Source organism: Neolamprologus multifasciatus, chromosome 2 (assembly GCF_963576455.1).
Source record: "Neolamprologus multifasciatus chromosome 2, fNeoMul1.2, whole genome shotgun sequence".
Classification (NCBI taxonomy): domain Eukaryota; kingdom Metazoa; phylum Chordata; class Actinopteri; order Cichliformes; family Cichlidae; genus Neolamprologus; species Neolamprologus multifasciatus.
The window spans coordinates 35,488,405-35,507,890 of record NC_140440.1 but is presented as its reverse complement, the minus strand read 5'-3'; the positions used below and the strand labels follow the sequence as shown (position 1 = coordinate 35,507,890).

General features: G+C 39.9%; 1 protein-coding gene across 7 annotated transcripts in view; it reads left to right on the top strand.

Moving 5' to 3' along the window:
- enox2 (ecto-NOX disulfide-thiol exchanger 2) overlaps positions 1 to 19,486 on the top strand; it is a 209,557-nt gene that overhangs the window by 44,733 nt on the left and 145,338 nt on the right. For 3 of the 7 annotated variants that reach the window (XM_085130882.1, XM_085130864.1, XM_085130856.1), the window contains one exon: positions 5,068 to 5,158. The exons of 1 other annotated variant lie outside the window; for it this stretch is intronic. In XM_085130882.1, the coding sequence (XP_084987008.1) occupies positions 5,125 to 5,158 (34 nt within the window). In that variant the 5' untranslated portion in view covers positions 5,068 to 5,124. Of the gene's footprint in view, positions 1 to 5,067; positions 5,159 to 6,537; positions 6,675 to 14,235; positions 18,691 to 19,486 lie in introns of those variants that run through there. 3 more of the 7 variants (XM_085130899.1, XM_085130891.1, XM_085130871.1) reach the window with 3 other exon arrangements.

The window sequence follows — 19,486 nt, the reverse complement described above, 5'->3', positions numbered from 1 at the left end:
ATGATCCTCTAATCGCCTGAGCCAAGGTGTGGAAGAGGTGAAACGTCTTCAAGTAACTTAAAGAAGTCCAGACGCTTTTCTTTGCAAGCTCCTTTGATTACAACTAAGTAGCTGCCGCCATTGTTGGAATTCAACTTTTTAAAATTAAGTCCGTCTTAATTTTTTTTCTCCCATGTCCCCTGCGGGGCTCCGTAACAACTAAATTAAGACAACTTAGTGATATATTTTTCTTGGAAAAAATGCTTGCTTTAAAAAAAAAGAAGACCTTAATTCATAATATAGCCCTTCTTAATTACTAGTATATAATGAACATGCGTACAGGTACATAGAAGATATCTCGAGATGAATAATTACAATGATTTTATTATTTCTGTTTTACTTCATTCTTATTCATTCAGTTTTTTCAGGACCAGTGCGTATCAGGTTGCAAGACTAAGCTAAATGAAGTGTTGACATAGCATTAGGACATTTAAAAAAAAAAAAAATTAATTGTTCATTTATCTAATACGTGAGTGTTCACTTACTTTTAGTAGTAGTACGTCAGCATGGCCCTTTGGAACAGAATATGTTACCTACCCCTGTTCTAATGGCATTTCAGTCCATTTGATATGCACCATCAGGTTGCCCACATTATCTTAAATGGGCATGTCGTTACCTTACATTGTGGCGGTGTGGATAATGCATCGCAGGTTAAAATGCTATTTCTAGACACAACTAGCACTGGTTGTCATAAAAGAGAGAAATGCAAGAAAAGCTGTCCAATAATTGAAGGATTGATGGTTTCTTTCCTCCAATGAGGCATACCAAGACAAAAGAAAGGAAGAATCGATTTCCTGTGCAAAGCATCAGTACTACAGCAGACAACGTATACACAAGCGAATAGCTGCACATTTTCAACCCATTTCTGTGTGTTTATGTCATCATAGTAAATCTAGTAGCTTGGTCGTGTTATTCTGTGTTGTGGACATATTTCTATGATTTTCAGACAAATGTAAAATCATCCAAGCCTTTATTTTGTTGGCCCTCTGTGGGAGATGAGGTGCTTTATTACGGAGATAAGCACACAGGCTGAGGGACAACTACAGGAAATAAAAGATTTAGTTACTTGCGAAGTACCGATCAGTTCTTGTGAAGTTGGTATGATTAATCAAAGGCTGTGAATTGTTTCAGAGGGCGATTTGGTTTGTGAATTTCCAGGCTGCTGTTTCCCTGTTGTGCAGAAAAAAGATGAATAGACCTATCGAGGCTATTATGGGGTATCTTCCTTTTCCATCACTATAGGGGGCCAGTTGACTCTGATTATTCGTTTTTCACGGAGGGGATTCTCTAATCCGTCCTAGAGACGGGTGTGTGGCCTCGTACATGTGTCAAGGAGTTACCTGTGGTTAACTGTGAGTAAAGATCCATTCATACGCAGCATAAACACATGCATCGAGGCAGCACATTTAACAGCATTTTGAAAACACTCACCAGCTTGTGCTGCACTGCTTCCTACACTTTTTCATGTTGCCTTTCTGCTGTACAGAAATGTCCAGTGTCTCAGCAAGACCGTTCACATTAAACGTGTTTAGAACACTTTCTTTCCAGTTTTTGTTTATTCTAAGGTTTAAATATTGCAAACTTTCTGGATCTTTTTAAAATGTTAGATATTGCAAATGTGAAACTTCTTTCTTCTAGCTTCTGTGTTTCATTCATAATCATTAGCGTGCAAATTTGCCCAAGATAGCATCTAAAGCCAGCGTACTATAGAATGAAGTATGTGGAAAGTGACGAATGCTGATAATGACAAATATGATAGGGGAAAGTGGGCGCCTTAAGAATGATGAATGCCATTTGTTTGTGGTCCCCACAGACGACTTCAAAAACATCTTTTTGTTGGAACTCCACACATTAAGAAATCCCTTATTTTGCCAAATTAAAATAGCTGTCATTATTCTTCGTAAGTCTGGGGTAATGTTATTCTTGTGCTGACAGAGCAGCTAACCCAATTCTCCATCCTCATTGTGCATTTTCTCCTTGGCCTTGATTTTGCGTTGCGGTTACCGTTATTGTGGTTAATGGTTTGCTCAGATCTTCAGCGGTTTTGCTGATTCTCATCATACGTATATATTACACCGCCTATAGCTCCAAATGCTACTCTGATGTGTTTACAATTACATTCCTGTGTAATCATATGTTAAGTCATCTTGCAGTGTGATCAGCTGCAGTGCAGAGGAAGCTTCTGACCAAACTCGTCCTCAAACTTGACTAAAGTCTTTGTGTGCATCTTGCAGATAAAATCTGCCAACACACGGATCACAAATGCCTTTGTGGTTCTTTCCTGCTACAGTAGATGTCTGCATGGACACATTTTTCCAAGATTGCACGCTCAGACAGGCTCTCACGGCCTGGATGAAAACAAGCTGAAAGCATTAATAGCTCCACTACAGTAGCTTTCATTTGCCTGACTTTCTTTTATAAGCCGATCTCTTCGTTTGGCTGACAGTGGACTGCGTGTCTCTTGGTTTCTTCTAATGTGCAAAACTTTTTGGTTGCATTTGGAAATGAAAGGAACCAGAATTAGGTTGCATGATTTTTTTTTTGTTGTTCACAGTGATGTTTCCTGTTTTGCTGGTTAACAGCCTGAATTTACTTTCATTTATTAAGTAACATTTCATTGCAAGCCAGGCGTTTGTACTTTGTTGGTTATTATGAATTTTTATTTGGATATTGTCGTAATAAAGCATTTTGTGTAAAGGGCGTTTAAGTCAATTATGTTGATGCAAAAGATGGGCTTTTGTCTTTTTATTGTACTTCTTTTTGGTTTATTTTATAGTCTTTTTTTAACTATTCATGATCCCACAGAACATGTTTTATTATGTTTTTATTATGTTTTTCTTTCCCTCATTCCCCAAGCATTTTTAAACTCTAGACTGTATTATTTTCTATATTGAAACCTTGTAAGAAGGAAGAAAGGAAACAATTGTGCACTCATTCATAAATCATAAATCATAAACATAACTTCACTATATCCTGTGCTCTCAGGATTTATCTAACGTTATCATATTTACCAGGTTTTCTCCAGTGAATCTTGAGATAATAGGCGGTCAACAGAGTTATTCAGTTCAGTTTTCAGTTTTATTTGTCATAAGCAAGTTAGCACAGGGTCAACATTGCAATAAAATGTGTTTGACGAGCAGCAGTCACTCAGCAGCATGATACAGTAGGAGAAAATATAATAAAATAAAATAAAATTAAAAAATGGAAAAATAGTAAAGAGCAAAATATTTATAGTTATTGATGCTGATGAGTGGATTTTGTTTTATCGCAGAAAAATACAAATTCAACTGGGAAAGAGGTTTGAACTCGTCACACTTCTGTTCTGCTAAAGTATTGAAAACAAATGCAGGCTGATAGTCACACTGGAGCTTCACAGTTCTGCTGCTGTGTATGAGCTAAAAAACAGAGCAACCAATAAGGTGATGTGTGGCGTCTCAGTTAAGTAAGTTTATTACATTAACATTGACTTACAGCGTTTAACGAAATCTCACCAAAACATGGAGACTGCTTTGGTGAGGATTTGTTAAACATGAATCATTTCCAGATATTGTTGTTTAACCTTAACGCTGACACACCAAGCGTAGCTGTTGTGGCACAGTTTGTACATTTAATTCAGTTTGTAGAAACTTTTATTGTGGCTTGCAAAGATGTCATTGTATGTGTGCCAATAGCCTGCTGTACTGTCTGACATGTGGAAGACAATAACATACACGATGCATTCAGTCCTACCAAAGCTGCAACGTTTCATATGATGGTAGCTTATTCTTTACGTGTGGTGGACTCTATGTGAAAGTCTGGAGTTATTTTTTTATTACATGTAATTTGTAGTCTATTGGGTTACAAGTAAGTACATTTGGCTTGTCACAGTAGCGCAGCTCTATTAAGCGAGAAGCAGCCTCCAGAGCTGACAAATGAAGCCAACGTGGAATTGCCAGAAACTTCTGTCTTTTGAAAGAAAACTTGATTCTGGCTGTAAAAGCAAGACAGTCCCAGCTGTGCTCGTTTTGAATCTTATAGTTTCACGCTCATTTTTTCAGTTATGATACCAGTGAGGCTACAGCCAAGCTTCAGGGCAGGGACACAAAGAGTGTTGTTGGGGGAAAATACTGATAAGCAATGTAGTGTATTGCTTCCTTTTGCTGTGCCATTATCAGCACACTGGTGCCAAATGTCAATATCTTTTTATTAAAACACATAGGTACTCTAAACCAGAATCAATATTTATGACTTTAAGTTAATGGCACTTAACTAATGCTCACCGAGAGTGAAAAACCTGTAGAGGAAAATAGATAATGGTAATAAAACACACAAAGACACACTCCATATGAAGTGTTTCTCTTGAAGTGTATCGCAGAATTACACATACTGGTGTTGTCTTGTGAGTATTGTGCACTGTGATACATTTGAAAGTGAACTTGTAACTGAAAGTCCTTGACCTGAATGTAACATGAATGCAGTAGAAATGTCTTTCTATAAGAATTCAGATGCTCAGCAGTGTGGAGCGAGGTTTGGGATCGCTGTGACCTTCTCCGTGGCCTGAGAGTGTGTTGGCATGGCATGACTGATGCAGATTATCATAGTGGAGAAAGCCAATTACTCTGGTCATCACGGCACCCTCGGGGTCTCTCTTGGTGGAATGAAATGCGTTACAGAACTCTCTGTACAGCGTTTTGTATTTCCTCTACGCTGATCCTCTCAGTTTGGGTGTTAATAGTGCAGTCAATGGGACACTCCCATGCCTCAGAGGCCCTCTACGGCTCGGATGAGCTTCTGCTCCACAAAGCAGGGAGGTCGTGCCTTTTGGAGAAGCGGATGAATTACAGTCTCCTCTGTTTGTCTTCTCTTTCTATTCAAGACAAAACCCTTTTTATTTTAGACCCCTCCTAAAAGCTCCTCTCAGTCGGTGTCCTTGAACGACTGCAGAATGAATAAGTCGGGTTGCGGAGTTGTGGTGTAGAAAACTCTTCTGTGAACGGAACAAATGGCTGCTGACCAGACTTCTTACCTTGGTTTTCTTTTGCAAAACAGATTCGCTTACAAGAGCAGAGAAGCTGAGATCACACCTGACGACGCTACACCTGTAGAATGTACAAAGACTACAGATCAAGTAGAGTCGCAGGTAAGAGGCCTGAGTGGATGCTGCTGGCAGTCCATTCTCCCTGCAGCACGGACTACACTGCCCATGATGCTACATTCTTTAGAGCTATACCTGTAGCATTCTGCCTGTTAGCTTAGCACAACAACAACAGGCGCTCTCTCACCCAGGAAACACGCAGAGAGAGAGCGGCACCTTGTAACCATGGCAACCGTAACGCTGCCGCCTGGAACAACAGAACGTAGCTGTCAAACAAAACCCAAACAGTCCTGACCCGCTACAATATGAAACAGGGAAGTACCGCCGTGTAATCCATTTATTTCAACAAAGTAACTGTATTCTAAATACCACCTTTTTAAACGGTAACTGTAACGGAATACAGTTACTCATATTTTGTATTTTAAATACGTAACGGCGGTACATGTATTCCGTTACTCCCCAACACTATATATATATACTAAAGAGAGAGAGAGAGAACCAAAGTTATATATAACTTCACTTTGGTTCTTTTGTGCAGGCTTTTGAACCTCATTCAAACTCACGTCTGTGATTTGAACACGGCACAGGGAGCACAGATATGTACTGATATTTGTGAACCGTAAAAATTGCGAATTTAACATAATGTTGCATTTAAATGATTTAAAGTAACTTACTTCAGTGGAGTACTTATGTAAATATCTATCTGGCTTAAGGACAATTTTTCAATTTGCTCACAATAACAGAAAACCAAGGAACTGATTTTGTAGCTTCTTGTTATGCAGAGACAACTACGACAGTCCAAAGGAAAGAACATTTCCAATATACAGCTGGAGATATTTTCACATTGCTTCACTTGAAAGGGATGAAAAACTGAAAAGTCAATTTTAACAACCCGGGAATATATAGAAAGCGTTTTTCTGAGTGCGTTGTCTGCACTGCTTGTAGAAACAAAAGCTTCTGTTCACTATAACAAACTGATAAACATTGGCCACTGTTGTTTCAAGCCCAGCAATGATGTTTGTTCTTTTAACTTTATGTAATTCTTAAATGCAAATTATGGAATAAGAAACAAAAAAATTGTAAACGTGTGCATTCACGCATCGAATGTAGTGTTTTTATCTCCCTTCTTAAATATTGTTGAGCCATGCAGGGCATTTTCCATCTCTTGACACTGCCCCCCTTATTTTTAACAATAATAACATATGCATGTGAGATACTGAATACTGTTGACCATGGTAATCTTGAATTTTCCTTTGGCACTTTGACATTTTTGTCACCTGGTAGAATGCCTTGACAGGTACTGGATGGATTACCATGAAATTCAATGCAAATATCTGTTTTCCCTTAATGATGAATTCTTATAATTTGCATGATCCCTAGAGTTTCCATCTTCTGCTGTCATTTTAGACAGCAGAAGATGTTAGATTCGTCTGTGATCTAGTCACTGAGAGGCCAGGGCACCACGTGGAGTGAAATGCCCTAACAGACCAGTCCATGATTTGCCTCCCAGCTAGATAATCCTCCTCTGCTTCTTATTCCCCTGCTGTTTCCTGCATTGCTGGTCAGTCCACACTTTGCTATCTAAAACACCAAAAAAATAAATATTTTTTTTTATTTTCGAGTGCTTTTACAGGTTTATAACTAAACACCTGCAAGACTCGCACCTTGTTTTGTGCGTTTTACCCACTGCTAACACACTAAGATGCTACTCATGATCACCATCCCACTTGTTTTTTCATAAGCATGTTAGAATTACCACTAAGAGCATTTAGGCATTTAACATTTCCTTCAAAGCCTTCCTGTGGACAGCCTTAAAAGCTGCTAACATGCCTACATCTACACAGATAGTTATTCCACCTCAGAATATTTTGGTTTTTTTGACAAAGTATGCCACTAACATAAGTACCTAACACAGGAAAAGAAGAACAGTAGTACTTAATAACTGGGCAGTTTTGTTTTGCAGAAGCAGGTGATCCATTATGCATTACATTAGCCATGGCATTACCGTGGTTCAGTCCCTATTATGGCGTTTTTGAAAACACCGGGATCTCACAGTACATTGTCTGAAAATAGAAATTGAACCGGGTAAGAAACTGACGAATTGCTAAAGAGGAAGGAAGGAGAGGGGGGAGTGAAAAGCACCTTACTTGCTGGGCTTTGGCCGATGAGTGTGTCCTTTCCCATTACTCTCACACAGCGCAATATGCAGGTCAGTCAGGTGGTAATGAATGCCCTGTCTGATACTTGGCCTTTCTCCCTCCATGCTGCTCGTCTGCTTTGCTCTCTCTGCTGCATCCTCTCTGTTTCTTCACTTTTTAAACCAGGAATCCCATCTTCTCTTTACTGGGAAACATCTTGCAGTTTAAATGTGTCTCGGATCAGTTTGTGAGACAATATAGATGTCAAGTTTTCTGTCTCCTTCTTAATTAATCAAAACCCAACTCAAACCCACAGTCATCTGATGGTGAAACCTCATTTTGTCAGCTTTATATGAAGAAAAACGGAGTTTTGTTAGTAGATCATTCACTTTAGTCTCCACAGTGCACACAGAGCTAATCAGATTCTGTGCACACTGACTCCCACTGCATGACCATCTGCAATAGGAAGGAATGTGATCGTGCATTCATTCAACGTTTGGCTGAAATAAATAAAAGCAAGTTGAATATGTAATATTTGGACATTTCTTGTAAACACTAAAGTATTAATAAAAATCAATTATTATTATTATTTTGGAATTCATACTTTTTGTATGGTAATTTTCTTTTTAGGAGGAAAACAAAAACCATGTTGCTATTGTGCTTTAATTACACTTACAAATTGCAGGTTTTTAGAGGTTTTATATTTTCCCTTAGAAGTGCACCAATCCTGTGATTGACAATTGTAACTACTGATAATAATTTTAATTTAATTTGATGCAATAGATGCACTTTGAAATAATTGGTGTGTGTGTTTTGTTTTTTTTACATTGGTACCAGTTAGGTTATTAAGTTATTTTAGCTTACAAATAATAAAGAAATTGCCCTGTAAGGTAGACCACCTCGAATTGGTTTCTTGAACATAACAATGAATTTTTTACTCAAACGGCATCCACAGTCGATTGAACAGAACACTTTTGAGAATTTTTGGATGGGGGTGAAACAGGAGATCCCCATCGTGAATATGCAGCCAACAAATAGGCAGCAACTCACGTCAATATGGACCAAAATCTCTGAGAAATGTTTTAGTACTGATACTGCATAGAGTCAGCAGTTACAACAACATCCCCACTTGCAGCAAAGATACTTTCAGTGTGTTAAGAATGAAACATTAACTAGCATCAAATAACTGAAAGTCTATTAAAGCTTGATAGGAGGTTCGAGGCTTTGGCACTTTCCTAAATTGGCACAAATCCCTCCTCTACCTTCAAGATAGAAGACTGTTTTGGCACTGTGTTTAAAAAACTACATATATTACAAATGAATTCATCAGAAGAGCTCACTGATATGACTAATGCAAGAAAAACTTTAACTTTGATAGTTTAGACATCTGCATTTGGTTCATACAAACATTCAGGACTCTCTTAGAATCCAGAACTGCTTTTGTATCTGCATCTATAGGTCTACACGTCCTTTCTCAGACAAACCGATAAATGTTTAGAATATGGATGAAATGTTTTCACATTTCTGCATTAAGCTCACCGTACTCTCTTTAAGCTGGGGAGCGAGATGTGTGGCTACAAGACGTTGCCTGGCTTTGTGTTAACTTGGGGGCAGTGGAGTTTCATTGCAGTGCAAGGCTGATGGTACATTTGGTGCCAGGAATCACAACAAGCTTGCTGAGGATCACAGCTGCCAAAACGCACGGCTGGTGCCCGCTTGCTCTCATAAAGTGATTTTGCTTCTGTCAGAAGACTTGCAGCATCTCAATGCAGCGTGTTAATGTTGTAGAACAGAGAAATATGATTTCCGATCACCTCTTGTGGCTATAATGATGGCGGTGTGGTGTTTGTGTCAGTGGATTCTCTGGCTGTGGGAGATAGCGGGGCTAGCAGCGTTGTTAACAACATTTCAGCAGTGCAGAGGGGTTAACAGTTGTTTTCACTCCATTTGGGACACACTTTCATCAATATTTATCCTGAGGGAAGACTCTCCAGAGGAAGGCCTGCCCTCCTTTTGGATTTGGCCTAATCCAGTTTCCAGAACAGATGCTGATGTCACCGAGGCGCCTACAGTAACTCCCTCGTCTCTGATCACCGTGAAAATGATGGCAAACATTGTTTTCCTTCTCCAAACATGTCAGCTCCAAATATTTTTCATGGTGGCTTGTTACTGCTCCACAACCCATTAAATTCATCCAGAGAGAAATGCACCAGTATGTGAACTGGGACACTGTGAGCTCACTTAATGAGGCGTGACTTATGCAGGGGAGTCACCTTAACCTTTGCTGTCCAGATGATCATCAGCTAACCATCAGTCAGGCTGCAAGGATGGGAGGTTAGGTGGGAGGAGGAGAAGAAGGAACAGGTAATTAGAAAGGGAAGATTTAAGGAAGATAGAGGTCAGAGATAACTAGCAGGAGCCCAAAACGACACAGATGTTCGCCAGGAGACATTTCTGCACTGGCTGTCTCCCTTCATACAGAGCAGTGGAGTTAATGACATTTTCTCGTGTCTGGGCTACAAGCCCACCTTTCATTGATCTCAGCGTGGTCAACACCGAATATCTCAACAGTCACTTTAGACTTTAGGCGTTCTGCTGAGCAAAAGCTTTTTAAATATCATCTGCTTCCCTTCACTGAAGCTACCTGAATCATCTTCTTCGGCTGGAAAAGGGCATGTTGATACAGCATGGAGCTCTCTAACCATGTGAAAACAGGACTGTGTGATATGACAAATTAGTCAATAGAGGCAAACAAACAGAGTCAACATCTCATGGGAGAAATAGTCATAAATGTTTAGTGGAAAGGGAAATATTGAGTGAAACGAATGCTTGCTTGTAAGAAGAAGGCTATGTCTCTCCGAGCCGTTGTTAATATTTTACTGTGATAGTTGTTGATGAGGTCCAGCTTCTGTTTAATATGTAATAATTGAATTTGAATAATTCATTCTAAGAGTTCCCCGTTAACTAAACAAATATATTAGGCAGGTAATTAGATCTCTGGTTTAGCTGTTCTGTGTATTTCTGCTTTATTACATGAAACAGAGATGAGCTGCATGATATGGACTCGTGGTCTTCTCACATAAGACATTTTGAAATGTTCCAGCCAAAATTACTGCTCACTTTCAAGTCCACCAATTTATCTGAGTAACGAGGGCTCGAATGTCACCAAAGACACACGTTCTCACATGAAGCCATTGAAGCGAACCGAGGCTGCTTTCATCTGCTGAGGCACAGAGTCAAATTAATGCTTGATTGGAATGTTTTGCTACGCTAAGCAGGCCACAAAAAGAACATTATTGCACAAAAAAAAATAAAAAAATCAAGACATCAGACAAACATCATTCCGTATGGACACTAAAATTGAATGAGAGCATGCACTGGCTGTTACTCATTACTACCGGCTGACAGGGGTAATTGAATTCTGCCTGGAAAACATTCACTTTATTTATGACGAGCATTTTCTGGTGAAAATGTGGACAGCAGAACAGAGTGTTCGTTGCAGGAGTGAGTTTGTTGTTTTGCATTTTTAATATCTCTAAATGCGGATGATAAATAAGAAACTCATCGCTGATGATGTTGTGTTTGTGTCTGCTGATGCTCACCAAAGTGTCTCTTAGATGTCTCCAAAGTTTTAATGCAGTATAATTTGCATGTGTTCTGCTGTTTTTCTTAACCTACTTTGGCACCTGAAACTGGAAGCATACCCATCCATTACTTTCCAAAGGCTAGGCTGTAATCCTCAAGAAAGACGTGTTTTGTTATTACATGTTATGACATGGTTCTGAAGTCTTTCCATTGTTACATAGCCGGCGTAATTCATACCAAGGTACTGGGTTAGCAGCCTAGTTTTACCTTTACTGGATCTGCGATAGACAGGCGACCTGTCCAGGGTGTAACCCACCTGTGACCCAGCGACAGCTGGGACAGGCTCTAACCCCACTCTGACTATGAATCGGGTGAAACGAAAAAGATGGATATGTTTTATTTTGAAAAAGTGGAATTTCTATATACAAAATGATAGAACACCGAGACTATAACTCTGCATATAATAGAAAATCAGTAAGAAGTTGTGCTGCCTGCAGTTTATATTCTTGGTAAACTGTATCTGCAGAGCGTATCTGTCATGTGGTGTGACAGTTTAGCTGTTTTTCATACTTGAAATGAATTCTTCTTGGCTCATTTGAGGCATATTCTAACCAACATCCAGCAGCAGGTGAATTTGCAGATTTTATTGGCAGGAAATAACTGCATACTGATAAAACACTGCTGTTTGTCAAAGGCAAAATCATTAAAGCTGTTAAAAGAGTCACTGACAATATTTACTGATGCTAGAAGAAAGACAGAGTAGTAGTACGTACTGTCGTAACTGTACTTGAATGAGCCCGATACCTTGTTTGTGGAATAGTGTTCTTCTGACTTCACAGTGGATGGAAAATTGAGGGCAATTTTGTGTTTTGGAAAAGGGTGATGGAACTCTGGCCTTTGGTAAATACTTTTATTTACCTTAGAAATGATTGTGTGATGGCAGTGGAAACCCAGTATTGGTAGGGCAGAAGGGAAAATCATTTGACACAGTGGCTATTTCCTAAACGTATCTAGCTTTTATTGACCTGAACTATACAACCTCAATTTTGGCTTGTGTATATGCATGCATCTTTGTGTGTATGTGCATGTCTGAATACAGCCTTTCAATTCGAAACCTACGCAATGCAACAGTCCTGCAATACGCTTCTCCTTTTTTCCTGCAGGTTATGGTGTTTTTGCCAAAGGCTAGATCAAATAAAACTCAACTGAAACATTAAAAAAACAATCGGATATCACAAAAAAGGTTTTGTTCTTGGTAGAGGTGGGAAACGTGGTGTAAGTAACCTTCAGCATTAACAGACTAATTAAATAAATCATGACATGTATGAAACATCCGATGTGAATGTCAACTGAGTTTCCTGACAGTATAGTATGATTGCAATGATTTTCCAAGCTCATACATCCACATTGAGAAAAGAACATAGGAAACATATCAGATTTTTAAAATGAGACGTCTTATTATTTCACGAAAAATAGATGTTTGATAGCAGCATGTCTCAAAAAGTTAGTGAGCAGCAGAAGGCTAGAAAAGTAATTGGTACTAAAAAGAAACAGCTGGAGGAATTAACTAATTAGATTTATTGGAAACTAGTCAGCAACATGATTGGGTATGAAAGGAGTATCTTAGACAGGCAGATTTTCTCAGGAGTAAAGATGGACAGAGGTTCACCAATCTGCAGAAAACTGCGTCTACAAATGATGCAGCACTTTCTGAATAATGTTCATCAGTGTAAAATGTGATGACTATCTTATTATCTAAAGTACATAATATCATCAGAAGACCAGAATCTGGAGAAATGTAACAATGCAGCCTTTAATAATGACAGCTTGCACATCTGGAATGGCAATGTCAATGCTTGAGTGCATCATACATGCAGGGAAGACCTTGAATATTTCACCAAGACAATTTTAAACCACATTCTGCACGTACAACAACAAAATGGCTTTAAATGAGAATTGTAGCATGTTAATCAGCAGACCTGCTCAAGGGATTAGTAGTACTATATGTATATGAAGTTATTATAATGAAATAATTTAATGCAATAGCTTTATGGTCATTTTTGAGGCTGTATATTACCAGTGCATTACCAGTGTGATATCTTGATCACTTTGGTATAAACTAAAATAGAAAAGCTGTTACTCAGTACTGACTTATTGTTAGCAGCTGATTTGACACCTCAACAAAACCTGATATTATCTTTATAATTGTAAGTTTCACGTTAACTGAAGTGACTGGTACTTAAAACAACAGCTACAACATGAATGTTGGCAGGAAAAATCTTTTCTCAGGAAAAATGGTTACAGTTTTTGAAATCTTTCCAAAATGAACACACTGTTTATTTCACCTTAAATGAACAGTAAACGTCAGGTGTTAACCATTAGAGGCTGAATCAAATGTATTAGTAGGGGTGGGCGATATATACGATAGAAACGATATAAATTTGGCCAACGATAGAGATTTTGACTATATCGCTCTATCGCGATAGCGCATGTTGATGACGTCATCAAGCTGCGCCTGTTTTAGTCGAAAGCATCGCAGCGGCTACAACCATTATCATGGTAAATGGTAAATGGCCTGTATTTATACAGCGCTTTACTAGTCCCTAAGGACCCCAAAGCGCTTTACATATCCAGTCATCCACCCATTCACACACACATTCACACACTGGTGATGGCAGCTACATTGTAGCCACAGCCACCCTGGGGCGCACTGACAGAGGCGAGGCTGCCGGACACTGGCGCCACCGGGCCCTCTGACCACCACCAGTAGGCAACGGGTGAAGTGTCTTGCCCAAGGACACAACGACCGAGACTGTCCAAGCTGGGGCTAGAACCAGCAACCTTCCGATTACAAGGCAAACTCCCAACTCTTGAGCCACGATCACACCCTGTGATCATCTGCAAAATATGCTGACAGTCATAACAAAGAGATGAAGCACTTTTGAAATATGGGAAAAGGCAAAAACTGCGCTTCCTCCACTTCCGGAAAATTGATTCATTAATGACTTTTATCGAGTGGAAAAAAGTTGGCGTTCATCCTCCAGCTTCACTGTGCTAATGTTATGCTAACATAGCTGTGTCGCTAGCAATCACATAGCACAACATTATATACCATTTAGTCCAACTTCAGTAACCCTGCAAACGCCACTGCTGTTTAGTTTTCTGTCTTCATTTATGTTGGAAGTGGTAGCAGAGCTGTACGTTTGAATTAGTTTCAAAAATCTCTCAGTCAGAACATGGTATGAAATGTTTAGGTGGAAGCTAGCGAGCTAACTTCCTGTTAGCTTCTAACTCCATTAAATTTAATAACTTCTATTTTCATGGATGCCTGGATGTTAAACTTAATTGTTACACCTGGTAAAGGAGCACCGCTGATGATTTTATTAAATATTAAATATTTAGACCGTTTTTTACTCTGTGTTCGTTTGACTTTGGGACCTGAATCTGACAGAGTTTTGGACCCAGATTACTCCGCGAAGCTCCTCACTACGGCAGCCGTAATGCTCTGACAATCCATCAAGCAGTGCGGCTTACCAGAGTTGTACTAAAACATTTTTTAACAGATTTCTGCAGCCAAAATCGGTTTGAGGTCAGTAAGCACAACCAGAATTCATACATAAGGCACACTCTCGACTTTTTGAGAAAATTAAAGGATTTTAAGTGTGCCTTATAGTGTGGAAAAGACGTTATACAGAAGAAAAGAATATATCGTGATATATATCGTTACCGCACATGCTTGAAATTATATCGCAATATGAATTTTAGGCCATATCGCCCAGCCCTATGTACTAGTCAGAAAAAGGAGATGGTCTCCATTCTGGGATGATTGTAGCCTGCAGCTGTGCAATGGTCATTGGTTTTGATTGCCTCTGATGAACATAGTGTCCCAAGCGTGCTCAGTAGGCGACATATCAGGACTAAATACTGGCCAAAAAAGTCTGTTGTTATGGTCCTGATCCAGAAGGACCTGCACTACACTGGCATCGAAACAGTCGCAGACTTGGGGACCTGCCACACGAACGGCACAAGGACGATGTTGTAGTACCTCACCTTAATCAAATTTCAACCAGATTTTGATTAGATTAGGTGCTCCGCATGCAGCATGGCTGTACCCCAGCCTTGATCAACGAATGACAATTTTTGTTTTAATCTTACATTTATTTATTTATTTTTACGAGCATAAACAGTGGGCAGGTAATGTTGTTGTCTCAAGGGGGAGTGTTTGGGATCAGGGATAAGAGGATCAAGTGACCACTGCAGTGACACATTTCAGAAACATTCTCATGGATGTTTTTCATGTCTCTGTACACAGCTTGTGGCTAATTATGGAAGCATAATAGTGTTTGTTCTGCTGTTTTGCTTGGGTAATTAATCGTATTACTGTGTGTTGATCAAACCAAAACAGTGTTTACAGTCGCACAAGTTTCAGTCATTTTTAACAACTAGTGCAACCCGGATCATGCCAGATCATGGGCATTTGGTGGGTGCGAAAGCCAGCAGGCACATATGTTGTCTGCTATTGTTAAAAAAAAAGAGGACAGCTAAAAGGATAATCTCAATAAACACGTCGCTGCTAATAAACACAAAACACATTAAGTGAACCTGAGGAGCACAGCTAATGCTATCTGAGGCAGCTGTTTAATAATCACATTGAAATGAGCTTGTGTTAGAGGCTTGCGTTCACTTAACTTTTAATAATTCTGCCCAAATATCATGGCAGTTTTTCCCAGAGGCTGAGAATTTGTTGGTAGTTTATTTCCTAAATTTCTCACATGCACGGAAAGCTGTGAAAGCGTAGCATGAAACTTTTAGCTACGTTGGGGGAACTGCTCATACGAACGACAGTGAAGTTCACATCCTGAAAGGTCACCCACCAACTCTGAAGTACATCTGATGAACACTTGGGGGGAAAGGCAAAGAACTGAAACCCACACAGACATTTGTCTGTGCATTTGCAGCTTTCCCGAGAACTGCTAATCCATGCAAAATGAGCGATTGAAGTCATTTGACGTAGTTAAAAGAAAACCTCCTCAAGTCAAAATTTGAAAACTGCTCATCCAAAGTGTTTTTAAAATGGACTCTGCATTTACTTGGGTCCCTTGAAATGGATTTGCCAGATTTGAAGTATCAGCTGAATGTCTCCATCCAGCAATTTTCTGTTACTTAGATGTTTAAAAGACTTCAGTATCCCACAAGTCAAAATTGCAGGAATCAAATCAAATTTGTGTTAGCGCAGTTGTGTGTATTTGGTTAAAATTTGCCTTTCTAAATAAGTAACCCAACTGAAAGGGAAGGGAGACAGCTTTTGAAAAAAACAAACAAACGCATCAAAGATTAAAGTATGAAACATACAGACAGTGACTGCAGCTTCAGCTCTTTGTATGTTATAACTTCACTTTTCTCGGCAGCTGGCTGACGATGGACCAATAACAGCACCTGCAGAACGGTTGTAGCGCATATTTTTAACACTGCCCCCATCTGACAACAGGTGATCTCTGCAGGTAGATGACCAACAGACTGCTACTGCCACTGAGCCCATAATACTCCAAACATAAGACTAAGTGAACTAATCAGCTATTCGGCAGCCTTATATTGGAAGGGTAGGAGGATGATTATTGTGACAGTTCAGAGGCAAAGTGACAAACTAATAGATGGTAAATACAGACAAAATCCTTTTTGATGTTAAAAACTAAACTTCAGGTAAGACATTCATAGAATGGGCATTCATGTGGCTGTTTGATCATATAAAACGGCAGTTAAATACTGGGTAGAAAATAACACGCACATGCACTTTTGAGCCAATCAAATGATCAATTTAAGTGGTCTTAAATTGTGCAGTAAAATTAACAGTAGCTAGCAGCACAGATTGTGTGGCTAACAAAGCCTACTTTTAGACTAATTGGTTAATTATTACAGATTTGTATTTAGTGAACATCTCTGAACATTTGTAGTCTGTTTTGATGATAAATAGGCGTAATAATAGGCTGTCCCCCTATCAGCCCATAATAATAATAACAATAATAATAATAATAATAATGATGATGATGTTCTAAATGGGGACTTCGGTGTGCATGTTGGATATTTACAGCTCTTTGCATGATATATAAATTATTTAATAACAAATTGGTTCTAAAAGGGGTCTGTATTTATCCAGAGATATTCAGGGCTATATAAAAGCCAGGAAATGTAGACATTTTAAATAAAGTCTAGTCCTCAGTGGGGTTGTTCACAAACACACACAAGCACACACACAGGTGGAGACATTTCTTACTTTATTAAAGAGACTATTTTTCACATCTTCAGAAGCATTTCAGTGAAATTCATCATGGAGACGCAGAGAAACTCCAGAAACCTGACTGGCTGTAGAAGTAAAGAAACTATATATGTATAATCACTTAAAATAATCACAGAAAATCTCTCATAGAGATTATAGTAGCAAGTGGAAACCTGCACATTTTTAATAAGAGCATAATCACTTACTAGTTGGACAAGTGCTCTCTTAATGTATTGATTTTAAATCATAGAGATTATCTGCAGCTTCAGCAATGGAAGAGATGCCTCTCAACCCGTCTGCGTGCTATGGTACTGGAACGGTAATCTCTATGCTTCTCCTCCTCCAACCGGCAAGCTGCAGAATGACACCTTCTTCAAAGCACAGCTGTCAAAAGTTTGGGACGGATTACCTGGCTTTCATGCGCATGTATTACTCGGGTGAACCTTTAGGAGATTTTTAAATGCAAAGTTGGAAACGTGCATCTTGTTTATCTGGCATTCAGCTCAGCAGCCGGCGCGTGTTTGTGATTTCTCTTGTTCGCTTTGAGTGACTTGCCGTAGGGGGGGTAGTTCGGCTTCAGCTCTCCGTGAAAACATCATCATCTCTTGACAGCCCATCATAGCTCGGGCTCGGCTTTATAGCACGGTGAATAGCGGGAGTTTCGCCAGAGACGCTAGCTCCCACGGACACGCTCTCAACCCGAACAGTTCGCCTGCACGCTGCGTGTGTCGGAGGCGAACTGTAGTGCTCCCCTTCAGTCACCAGCCGGGCACGTCGTGAGGGCGGGCTCGCCTGCCGTAGCTAAAAGGTCCCGCTTCGACTAGCTGCTCTCATTGCAGTCCAGTCTGCCGAGCGGAGCGGACTGACTGAGGAACGAGCCCCGTCTCCATTCAAGGATTTTTCCTCCACTTCATACACTTCGTCCTACAGCACAGGACCGACGGGAACCGCACACCGCCGTCTGTGGACAATGTTTCTCCTGCAGTACACAGGTATACACGCGTCAAGTTTTATTCTACTCCCGGTTATATTAACAGCAGAGATGTTATTTATTCCCCATCTACTTATTCTGCTGCAGGCTACAGTACAGTGTATTGGCGCACGGCAGTTAGCGCACGTTTTGCCACATTTTGTCGCTCATCTGCGTTATTTGATAGAAGTTATAAAAGCAGGCTTGGAGATTTCCTTGCTGTGTTTAGTCTCTAATTGTCGGGCGTGTTCCAGCTTTTGAAACCGCGATAGTAGAGCCGTGCTGCCCGTCTCCACTGTGGTAGCGTTGTTTTTTTCGCGTGTCTGAGCATTTGATGTACAATGGGTGAGCTTTCTAATGAGAAATGACCTGCAGTATTTCCCTGTGCGGATGTTACAGTCACTGTAACGGAGTCGTAATCTAATCTGGACTAACCAGATCTGCTTTTTATTGATGGAAGTTTTCAGGATCGATTGAATCCACGCTGACGCCGGATCACTGCTGTTGAATAGCGCATATTTTCACATGCCGTTCAGTCCGGTTTGTGTTGTGTTTGGGCAGCATCACCGAGCCTGGTGAGACATTACACTGGATGGGCCTATCTCGCAGGGTAAGTTGTTTGGTTTCTTTGCTGCGACGTCCAACAATTAGGATTTCCGTGTCATTTATTCCCTGAATCCCTGCGACACATAAGGAGCTCTGTTTGAAATGGGACATTTTCTCTCGGCTCACATGATCTAATTAAGCAAGCGATGTTGTTTTAACTCACATTAACCTGCTTACTCCGCTTTATTCTGGCAGTCCTCTGTTTATAGTCAGGGTAAATTTGCCACAGATGTCCCACAGCTTTGTTGTTATTGTTGTTGAGTGTTCTCATCTTAATTTTCTCGAGCAACGACTTGTCAAAGATTAGTCTCATGTCATTAATTTGCCTTTTTTCCGAATGCAGTGACTAAACAAAGCGGCTTCCTGTTGCCCAGTGTATATGCAAGAGTGAAGCAAAGTTGGCACACCTGTGAAGAGCAACCATGAATCTGAAATCCTTTATTTAAACATCTTTTAAATGTTTTTGGGGTGGGTTTTTTTTGTGGTTATTTTATGTCACTATGTAGGGATGAAAAAATAATTAACAGAAGTCTAATAAAACAAATGATTTGGGGGGTGCAGGGCAGAGGCTAGTGCTCTTGTCCAGTTTTCATTTTTCCGTTATACTCTCTTTCATCTTGCACAGACACACAGGATCAGTTCCCTTCCAGAGGCACAAACATGCCTTGAATCAAATTGAGTGAATGGAGGTCGAGTACCTCCCTATGACCACTGGGAGAGAATAGGTCCATCAGGCCTTGTGACAGCCATTTACCTCCACACTGCTTTCGTCCTCTCTGATCAACTGGCAGAGCATCTTT